General features: G+C 31.7%; 1 protein-coding gene and 2 long non-coding RNA genes across 3 annotated transcripts; all 3 read right to left on the minus strand.

The window, feature by feature from the left end:
* Positions 1 to 1,932: 1,932 nt before the first annotated feature.
* Positions 1,933 to 4,259, minus strand: LOC111628088. The gene is made up of 3 exons (XR_002757117.1): positions 4,127 to 4,259; positions 2,843 to 3,379; positions 1,933 to 2,760 (listed from the first exon to the last, which is right to left on the minus strand). It is a non-coding gene; the product is annotated as an uncharacterized LOC111628088 (long non-coding RNA).
* A 4,568-nt stretch (positions 4,260 to 8,827) lies between these two features.
* LOC111628087 (gastrula zinc finger protein XlCGF57.1-like) lies at positions 8,828 to 9,704 on the minus strand. Its single transcript, XM_023371810.1, has 2 exons — positions 9,593 to 9,704; positions 8,828 to 9,402 (listed from the first exon to the last, which is right to left on the minus strand). Exons 1-2 carry the CDS (start codon positions 9,648 to 9,650, stop codon positions 8,942 to 8,944), a joined length of 519 nt encoding a protein of 172 aa, XP_023227578.1. The 5' UTR covers positions 9,651 to 9,704; the 3' UTR covers positions 8,828 to 8,941.
* Positions 9,705 to 9,903: 199 nt separating this feature from the next.
* LOC111628089 lies at positions 9,904 to 11,597 on the minus strand. Its single transcript, XR_002757118.1, has 3 exons — positions 11,465 to 11,597; positions 10,181 to 10,717; positions 9,904 to 10,098 (listed from the first exon to the last, which is right to left on the minus strand). It is a non-coding gene; the product is annotated as an uncharacterized LOC111628089 (long non-coding RNA).
* Between the last annotated feature and the right edge of the window lie 1,638 nt (positions 11,598 to 13,235).

Genomic DNA, 13,235 nt, shown 5'->3' on the forward strand with positions numbered 1-13,235 from the left:
TTAATAGTATTATTTGCATGTATAATTACTAAATATTGTGTAAATCCCCGTAAAGACACTTCTTTCCCATGTTATGAGAAATTTAAAAGTTATTTTTATCAATAACAAATTATAAACCATAAAGACTGCCTAAAGTTTAGTCTAATTGCTGCTTGGTGTTCTCGAATTCTAATAGGCAGCTGTCTCATTGTTTCACGTATAAAATTAATGAGATTTACACGTGCAATTTAGTTTAATTAATTAAACATTTTGTTTAACCGTCGGTAAACAATCATACGTAAAATCACGAACAAAATACGGGGAGAATTTTCTACTGTAAATAAGGTTTTCAAGGCTTTTTGCGAAACAAGTAACATCTACAACAGAATTTAGTAATAGTAATTAGTTTCGGATCTGTTGATACAATTAATGACAATAGTGGATTGCCATGAGTAAACAAGATTACTTCTCTTATATTTCCGAACACGCTGATTCTAACAGCGTTAAACAAATACAGTGAGCCTCGTACTTAGAATTTAATTAATTCCAGATAACCAGATAACCATTCGAACCATCACCAAGCGAATCCATTTTTTTATTAAAACCAACGGAAAGCGAATTAATTTATTTCCAGACTCTAAACGATACCCATTTCGATTAACTTAAAACGGCAGATATACGTATGTTTAAGGTAGAATAACACAATTAAATGCCCTAAGAATAGAAGGAAATACGAAGACAATAAGCCAAGTACATAAATATCGTATAATAAAATGATTATTATAACTACCTGTCGCACATATTCCATTTCGGCATCCTAAACATGGCTGCCAGATCAGCCTCACGTGTACTGCGGATAAATTCTTTTTTCATCTCGATCGTCCACACGACAACTTTGCTCTTAGACGTTGTTATTTCCACACACACATCTCGGATGGCATGGTTTTAAGATTAAGGTTATATTGAGCCGAATATATAAGTTTGCATGGTTTTAGTAGAAGTCGCTACGTAACGTAAAAGCTTAATTTAGTTAACATTCGTCATATCATTACTAATATGAAATCGTATTGTTTGATAGGTTATTTTAAACTTGGAGATATAGAACGTAAGGGGCGCCCAAAAGCTGTAGAGGAAGAATAGTTGCGCACCAAGAATAGAGCGAACAACGCACTAAAAACATACAAGAATGAGAAAGTACTCGGGTAGACAAAATGTGTTTACGCTACCAGCGGATTTTTTTTGTTGAGCGTGCAGATGGAACTCCGAGTGAAGTTTTGTCAAATTCACAGTTCGAAATACGAGGTATTGTATTCGTATTCGTGATCGATAGAAATGATTATACGGCGCTAAGTAAATCACACAGGTACATTTTTTATGTTAATTAAAGTTCCATTTATTTAAAAATAATTCGACAAAATATTTTTTGTTTTGCCCACAAAATCAAAACGTTTATAAAAAATGTAAACATTACAAACCAAGAAAAACACAACTTTAATTTCTTCTTTTTGTGTTCAGTAAATTCTAAATAGGAGTATTAAAATGATTTTTTAAACAAATGCGATGAATCAACCATTTCGACCCATTTTTGTTTTTTGGCATTTTGCTTCATAAAAGTCATCATTATTTAAAATTCTTATTCTTGTGACGTATAAATACATGACGAGTCAAAGTCGATCTAGAATAGAATTTTTCTGAGCAATAATTACACGAGAATGGCTTTTCTCCGGTGTGAAGACGAGTATGATTTATCATATGTTGTTTTTGTTTAAAAGTTCGTTTGCAATGTTCACAAAAGAAAGGCCTCTCCCCTGTGTGAGTTCGGAGATGTGCAATCAGATTTGATTTTTGGGTAAAGCGTTGTTTGCAATGATCACAGGCAAAGAGTTTCTCTCTGGTGTGAGTCTTGACGTGGTCAAGTAGATGACACGATTGGGTAAACTGACGATTGCAGTATTGGCAAGACAAGAGCCCTTCTCCAGTATGAATTCTTCGATGAAATTTTAACCCCCTTTCCGAAACGAACTTTTTCTCGCAACTATCACATTCGTACTTTCCATTCCTTGACTTCTGAATGTTTAAGCCTGTGATATAAAATTAAAACATTAAAACCAATTTCTAGACAGATTAAAACTGTACAAATTATCATCAAACCGTAAATAGATAAATTTAAAAAGACTATTTTGAATGTATTGTTAAAGCTTTGGATGCAGATAGAGACAGAATTTTTCCTTTTTCCAATTTCTTTAAGTAATATTTAAAGGATAAACCTACACGAAGGATACCACGATATCAAAAACACTAACAATTCACACGTATTATCAACGCGCATTAACAATATTACAAAGTCATTTATACATTTTTCTTCTGAAAACAATATAAACGGAGTGTATTTGCGAAAAAGAAAACCATTATATATAAAATTTTAAATCATCGTCGATTTTTGTCTTTTTCTTCACTTGCACGAAAGACGTTTTTTTTTGTTGATATATTCTTGTATTATTTCATAACACTAGCTTCAATTTTAGTGTTCCGTTAACAACAGAAGTTAAACGTATCGTTCAACTCTTGTTTTCCCGGAAAGAATTCTTTATTTAGTACACATAAATGCTCTTGAATGGTGAGTAATGAATCTGTAACAAAAAGACACGAATGATATCGAATACGAAAATTACGTCATATATTATTTTCTAAGTCAAATTTAATTATTTCAACATTAAACTAATAATTTTAAAAATTCTTCCTTGGATATTTCTCGCAATAGAATTACAGCTGGGTTTAAACCTGAAAATGAAACGAATGGAAATAAATATTTTAATCCAAAAATAGTAGATTTATGTTTGAAATAAATTTATAGTAGATTTACCTACGATTTTTAAAACAAGAAAATCAGGTATAAATGTATTTTACGAATAAGAAACTACGTCTCGGTTCTTCTTCTTTTCCTCACGGTTTATATGGAGATATTAGCCGTGTAGGCTCTTTCTCCGAATCGACTTACCTTTCGGTTTTCACATTTTACAGCTTTTATTGCAGAAATAAAAGTTATAAAAAACTCAACCGTTTTTTGAAAGTTGCTTTAAAATAAACATATTAGGAAGAAACTAGAAATCTACTTACAAATTTAATATATTTCAGTCAAGAAAGACAAGTAAAATACTACAATACTTGTTACCACAATCCACAGACAATAAGGATATTCGATACATCACCAAATGTTACCCGAAAAATGTATTATTATCCTCTTCTGCTTTGTAAAAATTCTTCCTGTTTTCTTTCTAGTGAGATCCTCAACGAGGTTATTTCCTTACATCAAGACTGAAAATCATGTTACTGATCCGAAGACGGAGCTAAAACGAACAGCAAGAAGACACCCAAATAACACGCTTCCTTCGATTTCTTTCTGTAAGATTTATTAGCTCATCAGAAAACAATTTTCAATTTATTCAGTAAAATAAAAACAGCATTTTTCTAATGCAAAGCTGCACTCGTCCGACTTCGACGCGATCTAACTGTCAATTTCGAAAAGAGTAGCACCATCTAATATTTAAAATTCAAAATTTTCTAATTTCTTTATTTTTTAAAAATTTGTGGGTCTAAAGTTCTAAAAATAATCTTTCATTGAAATAATGTTAAAAATGAATTCTGTCAAAACTATTACAAATTGTAGAATTCCATATAATTTAATTTATAAATTACACGGATTGGATATAGCTAACGTAATAACCATATGCTTAACGTCCTATATATAAAATGTTTTATAACTTATATAAAATAATAATAAATTTTATTATAAACCTTGTCAATATAGCCTACTTTTTCTCATTCAATAGTAAATATATGTAAATATATTACAACGACTTTCGTAAGTGTGTGCTTAAACTTAATCATAAAACGTTAACATAATAATAGCATTAATACACGTTTCATAAAAATTAGCAAAAATTATATTTAATAAATTTCGTTGTATTTAAGTTAATTCCGCCGTGAGAACTTCAATTAACCTCTTACAAGTTTCGAATCAGAAATATTTAAAACAGACGATCGACTCGACGGCGCCAAATGGTCGCCATTTTGTCCACTTCGTCGGCCTACCACAATTACCTTTTATCTTATTACTTACGAGATATTTTACGATATCGTAACTTACCATTGGAAGGTTTGGTCAATTCGGAATCAGTTGACATTCCAGTTAATGAATTCGCCCAAGAAATTTCCATAAAACTTAAAACTTTTTGATCCTTCCCACTTACTGTAAACATACCGTTTCATAATCTCGAAGACTATCGCGTCGACAATGAAGAGTTCGTCTGGATCGAAAAATAAATTTAACATAAATTCGAATAACCGAAAATTTCGTAAAATTTAAAAATATTAATTCATTTCAAAAAGTTTATAACATTAATATGCACTCAGTCCGAGCAGATTTTATATATTGGGTTTTTCTTAATTTCCATTAATAAAATTTGTTTATTCGGTTAATTTGTAATTACTCAATGCAACGTAAATATATATATAATTTACCTGGAAAATAAAAAGAATTTCACCAAAATATTTTCCATTTTTCAATTTGTATGGATAAAATATTTTGTGATATTGGAATATAGACTGAATTCCGACGTCTTGTTGTCGAGATTAATTATTATACATTTAAATTAAGTAATTCCGAAAAACATTCGCTTTGGTCCCCGTTGTTGCTCATAGCGGTGGTGACCAGACCCTAAACACAGGAAAGTTTGTCGTGGGTTCGGGCCACGATCGGACAGGCTGGCTGCTTGAAGTTTTTTCCTTGCCATTAATGACTGAATAGGAGGCCAGTTCCCCATAAAAGTTTTCCCGGAAGGCGTTATTTCCCGCGTGCGCGTATAGGCCGTTCGGATACGGCTGGCTCGTCCGTCGCATAGCGATCATAAACACATGTCTAGTCGGAGAAAAAGAGCCTACAAAATCTTTATATAAAACAACATCTGAGAAGAAGGAAAGTAACACATTCGCTTCTTACTCTGTGGGCTGAGCTTAACTCTTACTCTGGATATCCGTAGAGGACGATGGATTTAATCGTAGCATTTATGATTTAGCTAACGAGATCACGTTTGTTTTTAACCCGGGAAATCCCGCAAATTCTTAAAAAGCGATTTTTTTTTAACATTTTGCGTTTAGGTTGAGGAAATTTTGCAAATAGAAAGTATAATTAACTCATAAACTGTCAGAATGTATTTTTATTTATTAATTTTAACGGATGACGCCACACACGCAGTTTTAAATGTTGCCGGGAAAGTTATTTAACTCGTTGCTGGTTTATTTAAATTATTTTTACATTAGAAATTTATATATATCTTACTTAATTNATTTTTAAAAAATTACGTTTTTTATTGCGATTTCCGACCTTCCAACTTAATTAAACGTATATATAATAAAATTAGTGATACTTTTCTTTCGTCAATGAATTCTGTTTATATAACTTAGTATTATTTCGATTCCTTGAGGTCATTTTCTCGCACGGCTTATCATCATCTTGTAACATTTTTAACATAATTTTATTGATATCAGTCTGTTGAGAGTATAATCTCTTAATAAGCATGAGCGCCCGTACTTTAGGGCAGGTGCCTTCTTGTTCATCTAGGCTGCTCTTTTCTTAATCTCCGAGGAAAACCCAAGTCCCATGTCAATTTATACCGTATTCTGTAAAAGGAACTAATAAACAATATTTCTCTATTGTTTCGCACAATTTCGACGTATGGTGACCAAAACTGAGGCCAAATTAACCCCAATTGAAACCAGTGCCAATTTGTGATGAAATTAATTTCATATTCCCGCAACGAGCTGCGTAACTTTCCCGGCTGTTGTCAGATTTTATTATAAAATATCGTTTTTATATTGTTATTAACTTAAATTTCAAATTTAAAAATTTTCAAAAACTAAAAATGTTGATTTCGGTTTTTCTCCTTTATCAAGGATGTGGAGTCGGAGTCGGAGTCAAAAAATCCGCCGACTCCGACTCCTTTTTACTTACCAACTTGTTATGTATATAAAATAGAAAAGTATTGGAATAGTGTCAAATTTGNATGTGGAGTCGGAGTAGGAGTCAAAAAATCCGCCGACTCCGACTCCTTTTTACTTACCAACTTGTTATGTATATAAAATAGAAAAGTATTGGAATAGTGTCAAATTTGACCCTCCAAGTTTTTTTTGCAAATCCCTCAAAAAAGTCAGTAAAGGGAAAAAATTCGTAAGCGTGTGTGTGTTAGCATCTAATTTGTTTAATTTCTTTATTTTCTGTTCTGAGATATTAAACAATATCTCAGAATGGGTAAAGTTTAAGAAACGAAATGTGGCACTGTAGCTTGCGTATAAAGGGGCATTAATAATATTAAATTTTGGTTCTTAATTAAAGGTCGACAGGGTCAAGACAAAAGTGGTCATGTGTCGTATCTCTCAATGAATATTTTACTCGTTATTAGCATTCAAAATTAAAAAACAAATAAAATAAAACTCGTTTCTACCCTCAAAGTAAGCTTTTTAGCCATTTTATAATAGTACAGTAAAACCCATTAAGATGTTCTCGCCTATGATGATAGAATGTATATGGGGACACGATTTAATTCAACCACTTTGACGATTAATAACTAACTCCTGTGTTAAACCATTTAACTCCGATTCTGACCACTCTGACCACAGAAATTATTAGGCTTCAAACAGGGTGAACGGAATCATGCCCCCACACAGTCTAACATCCATACATATAGAAAAAATCTCGAATCTTTTGCATATCTCGAAATTTCAAGGTGTCCTGAGTTCAAAAATGTAAAAATTTGGAAGGGGTCATTTTTTGAGCGAGCGCTACACTTTTCTTCTGTTATATATAACAGCCGGAAAAGTAAAAATTATCGAATACATATTTATATATTACTTAGAGAAGTCTTTTAGCTTTGAAATGAAAAGTTTTTACGCCCTATCTTTATTAGAACTCTATTTATTGAATCTTTTATTCTGAGGTCACGTGATAACATCAGAATTTCCGGGTTTCTTTCGGTAACAAATCCGCCCCTGGTCGGAGTCGGAGTCGGTAGATTTTTACGCGACTCCACAGCTCTGCCCTTTATCTGCTTCATATCAGAGACAATGAACTTACACCAAAAATACTCAGAAAAAATCAAACTAATATATTTTTCTATATTAAGCAATGGTGACTTTTTATAGAATGCTTCACCACTCTTCACGCTAAAAAGACTAAAAAGTATACAATTGAAAGCTTACGATTAATAAAAATTCAACAATAATATAAACTTACAACTAAATTATTTCTTAGACGTGAAAAGAATAAAACAAATTACAAGTGTTCCATTCGTACACCATAAATTAACCATTAATAGTATTATTTGCATGTATAATTACTAAATATTGTGTAAATCCCCGTAAATACACTTCTTTCCCATGTTATGAGAAATTTAAAAGTTATTTTTATCAATAACAAATTATAAACCATAAAGACTGCCTAAAGTTTAGTCTAATTGCTGCTTGGTGTTCTCGAATTCTAATAGGCAGCTGTCTCATTGTTTCACGTATAAAATTAATGAGATTTACACGTGCAATTTAGTTTAATTAATTAAACATTTTGTTTAACCGTCGGTAAACAATCATTCGTAAAATGACGAACAAAATACGGGGAGAATTTTCTACTGTAAATAAGGTTTTCAAGGCTTTTTGCGAAACAAGTAACATCTACAACAGAATTTAGTAATTGTAATTAGTTTCGGATCTGTTGATACAATTAATGACAATAGTGGATTGCCATGAGTAAACAAGATTACTTCTCTTATATTTCCGAACACGCTGATTCTAACAGCGTTAAACAAATACAGTGAGCCTCGTACTTAGAATTTAATTAATTCCAGATAACCAGATAACCATTCGAACCATCACCAAGCGAATCCATTTTTTTATTAAAACCAACGGAAAGCGAATTAATTTATTTCCAGACTCTAAACGATACCCATTTCGATTAACTTAAAACGGCAGATATACGTATGTTTAAGGTAGAATAACACAATTAAATGCCCTAAGAATAGAAGGAAATACGAAGACAATAAGCCAAGTACATAAATATCGTATAATAAAATGATTATTATAACTACCTGTCGCACATATTCCATTTCGGCATCCTAAACATGGCTGCCAGATCAGCCTCACGTGTACTGCGGATAAATTCTTTTTTCATCTCGATCGTCCACACGACAACTTTGCTCTTAGACGTTGTTATTTCCACACACACATCTCGGATGGCATGGTTTTAAGATTAAGGTTATATTGAGCCGAATATATAAGTTTGCATGGTTTTAGTAGAAGTCGCTACGTAACGTAAAAGCTTAATTTAGTTAACATTCGTCATATCATTACTAATATGAAATCGTATTGTTTGATAGGTTATTTTAAACTTGGAGATATAGAACGTAAGGGGCGCCCAAAAGCTGTAGAGGAAGAATAGTTGCGCACCAAGAATAGAGCGAACAACGCACTAAAAACATACAAGAATGAGAAAGTACTCGGGTAGACAAAATGTGTTTACGCTACCAGCGGATTTTTTTTGTTGAGCGTGCAGATGGAACTCCGAGTGAAGTTTTGTCAAATTCACAGTTCGAAATACGAGGTATTGTATTCGTATTCGTGATCGATAGAAATGATTATACGGCGCTAAGTAAATCACACAGGTACATTTTTTATGTTAATTAAAGTTCCATTTATTTAAAAATAATTCGACAAAATATTTTTTGTTTTGCCCACAAAATCAAAACGTTTATAAAAAATGTAAACATTACAAACCAAGAAAAACACGACTTTAATTTCTTCTTTTTGTGTTCAGTAAATTCTAAATAGGAGTATTAAAATGATTTTTTAAACAAATGCGATGAATCAACCATTTCGACCCATTTTTGTTTTTTGGCATTTTGCTTCATAAAAGTCATCATTATTTAAAATTCTTATTCTTGTGACGTATAAATACATGACGAGTCAAAGTCGATCTAGAATAGAATTTTTCTGAGCAATAATTACACGAGAATGGCTTTTCTCCGGTGTGAAGACGAGTATGATTTATCATATGTTGTTTTTGTTTAAAAGTTCGTTTGCAATGTTCACAAAAGAAAGGCCTCTCCCCTGTGTGAGTTCGGAGATGTGCAATCAGATTTGATTTTTGGGTAAAGCGTTGTTTGCAATGATCACAGGCAAAGAGTTTCTCTCCGGTGTGAGTCTTGACGTGGTCAAGTAGATGACCCGATTGGGTAAACTGACGATTGCAGTATTGGCAAGACAAGAGCCCTTCTCCAGTATGAATTCTTCGATGAAATTTTAACCCCCTTTCCGAAACGAACTTTTTCTCGCAACTATCACATTCGTACTTTCCATTCCTTGACTTCTGAATGTTTAAGCCTGTGATATAAAATTAAAACATTAAAACCAATTTCTAGACAGATTAAAACTGTACAAATTATCATCAAACCGTAAATAGATAAATTTAAAAAGACTATTTTGAATGTATTGTTAAAGCTTTGGATGCAGATAGAGACAGAATTTTTCCTTTTTCCAATTTCTTTAAGTAATATTTAAAGGATAAACCTACACGAAGGATACCACGATATCAAAAACACTAACAATTCACACGTATTATCAACGCGCATTAACAATATTACAAAGTCATTTATACATTTTTCTTCTGAAAACAATATAAACGGAGTGTATTTGCGAAAAAACCATTATATATATAATTTTAAATCATCGTCGATTTTTGTCTTTTTCTTCACTTGCACGAAAGACGTTTTTTTTTGTTGATATATTCTTGTATTATTTCATAACACTAGCTTCAATTTTAGTGTTCCGTTAACAACAGAAGTTAAACGTATCGTTCAACTCTTGTTTTCCCGGAAAGAATTCTTTATTTAGTACACATAAATGCTCTTGAATGGTGAGTAATGAATCTGTAACAAAAAGACACGAATGATATCGAATACGAAAATTACGTCATATATTATTTTCTAAGTGAAATTTAATTATTTCAACATTAAACTAATAATTTTAAAAATTCTTCCTTGGATATTTCTCGCAATAGAATTACAGCTGGGTTTAAACCTGAAAATGAAACGAATGGAAATAAATATTTTAATCCAAAAATAGTAGATTTATGTTTGAAATAAATTTATAGTAGATTTACCTACGATTTTTAAAACAAGAAAATCAGGTATAAATGTATTTTACGAATAAGAAACTACGTCTCGGTTCTTCTTCTTTTCCTCACGGTTTATATGGAGATATTAGCCGTGTAGGCTCTTTCTCCGAATCGACTTACCTTTCGGTTTTCACATTTTACAGCTTTTATTGCAGAAATAAAAGTTATAAAAAACTCAACCGTTTTTTGAAAGTTGCTTTAAAATAAACATATTAGGAAGAAACTAGAAATCTACTTACAAATTTAATATATTTCAGTCAAGAAAGACAAGTAAAATACTACAATACTTGTTACCACAATCCACAGACAATAAGGATATTCGATACATCACCAAATGTTACCCGAAAAATGTATTATTATCCTCTTCTGCTTTGTAAAAATTCTTCCTGTTTTCTTTCTAGTGAGATCCTCAACGAGGTTATTTCCTTACATCAAGACTGAAAATCATGTTACTGATCCGAAGACGGAGCTAAAACGAACAGCAAGAAGACACCCAAATAACACGCTTCCTTCGATTTCTTTCTGTAAGATTTATTAGCTCATCAGAAAACAATTTTCAATTTATTCAGTAAAATAAAAACAGCATTTTTCTAATGCAAAGCTGCACTCGTCCGACTTCGACGCGATCTAACTGTCAATTTCGAAAAGAGTAGCACCATCTAATATTTAAAATTCAAAATTTTCTAATTTCTTTATTTTTTAAAAATTTGTGGGTCTAAAGTTCTAAAAATAATCTTTCATTGAAATAATGTTAAAAATGAATTCTGTCAAAACTATTACAAATTGTAGAATTCCATATAATTTAATTTATAAATTACACGGATTGGATATAGCTAACGTAATAACCATATGCTTAACGTCCTATATATAAAATGTTTTATAACTTATATAAAATAATAATAAATTTTATTATAAACCTTGTCAATATAGCCTACTTTTTCTCATTCAATAGTAAATATATGTAAATATATTACAACGACTTTCGTAAGTGTGTGCTTAAACTTAATCATAAAACGTTAACATAATAATAGCATTAATACACGTTTCATAAAAATTAGCAAAAATTATATTTAATAAATTTCGTTGTATTTAAGTTAATTCCGCCGTGAGAACTTCAATTAACCTCTTACAAGTTTCGAATCAGAAATATTTAAAACAGACGATCGACTCGACGGCGCCAAATGGTCGCCATTTTGTCCACTTCGTCGGCCTACCACAATTACCTTTTATCTTATTACTTACGAGATATTTTACGATATCGTAACTTACCATTGGAAGGTTTGGTCAATTCGGAATCAGTTGACATTCCAGTTAATGAATTCGCCCAAGAAATTTCCATAAAACTTAAAACTTTTTGATCCTTCCCACTTACTGTAAACATACCGTTTCATAATCTCGAAGACTATCGCGTCGACAATGAAGAGTTCGTCTGGATCGAAAAATAAATTTAACATAAATTCGAATAACCGAAAATTTCGTAAAATTTAAAAATATTAATTCATTTCAAAAAGTTTATAACATTAATATGCACTCAGTCCGAGCAGATTTTATATATTGGGTTTTTCTTAATTTCCATTAATAAAATTTGTTTATTCGGTTAATTTGTAATTACTCAATGCAACGTAAATATATATATAATTTACCTGGAAAATAAAAAGAATTTCACCAAAATATTTTCCATTTTTCAATTTGTATGGATAAAATATTTTGTGATATTGGAATATAGACTGAATTCCGACGTCTTGTTGTCGAGATTAATTATTATACATTTAAATTAAGTAATTCCGAAAAACATTCGCTTTGGTCCCCGTTGTTGCTCATAGCGGTGGTGACCAGACCCTAAACACAGGAAAGTTTGTCGTGGGTTCGGGCCACGATCGGACAGGCTGGCTGCTTGAAGTTTTTTCCTTGCCATTAATGACTGAATAGGAGGCCAGTTCCCCATAAAAGTTTTCCCGGAAGGCGTTATTTCCCGCGTGCGCGTATAGGCCGTTCGGATACGGCTGGCTCGTCCGTCGCATAGCGATCATAAACACATGTCTAGTCGGAGAAAAAGAGCCTACAAAATCTTTATATAAAACAACATCTGAGAAGAAGGAAAGTAACACATTCGCTTCTTACTCTGTGGGCTGAGCTTAACTCTTACTCTGGATATCCGTAGAGGACGATGGATTTAATCGTAGCATTTATGATTTAGCTAACGAGATCACGTTTGTTTTTAACCCGGGAAATCCCGCAAATTCTTAAAAAGCGATTTTTTTTTAACATTTTGCGTTTAGGTTGAGGAAATTTTGCAAATAGAAAGTATAATTAACTCATAAACTGTCAGAATGTATTTTTATTTATTAATTTTAACGGATGACGCCACACACGCAGTTTTAAATGTTGCCGGGAAAGTTATTTAACTCGTTGCTGGTTTATTTAAATTATTTTTACATTAGAAATTTATATATATCTTACTTAATTCAGATTAAATTAAGACAATACGAATATTTTCATAGTAAATACTAGTTTTATTTTCTCAATACCCGTTTCTTTCTTTTGCAGAATGGATAATTATAAATAATTAAAAAAATAACACACCTTAAAAGTTTAAATTGAGCTTTAAAAATAGCTGTCAAGCATAAGAAGTTTAGAGGAAAAGGGTTTACTTCTATAAAAAATAAATCATTTCTCTGCCATGATTATATCTATCTTTCATCTGTGTCATCACCATCCCAAGACTCGTCCTTCCACTTCCATTAAATTCAAGCTTATAGAACAACGATGGTGTGATGTCAATCGTCGGCAAAGCTTCGATAAAAAACAAAAACAGTGTTTTTCGATTTTAAGCACGTTTAAACAATAGCGTAACACACGCTATAGTTTAAACGTCTATAAATATAAACAAAGCTACTTATATTATACAGACATTTACACTGTGTTTGAATCAGTGTTCTACTGCTAACAAATTTTCACCACAAATAGCAAATGTATGTACTACAATCGGAAAATCATTTCAAAGTTAACCTTAAAGAAAAGACAAGAAGACACCCAAATA

The sequence above is a fragment of the Centruroides sculpturatus genome, unplaced genomic scaffold (genome assembly GCF_000671375.1).
Source record: "Centruroides sculpturatus isolate CEXI.00-Female unplaced genomic scaffold, Cexi_2.0 scaffold432, whole genome shotgun sequence".
NCBI lineage: Eukaryota > Metazoa > Arthropoda > Arachnida > Scorpiones > Buthidae > Centruroides > Centruroides sculpturatus.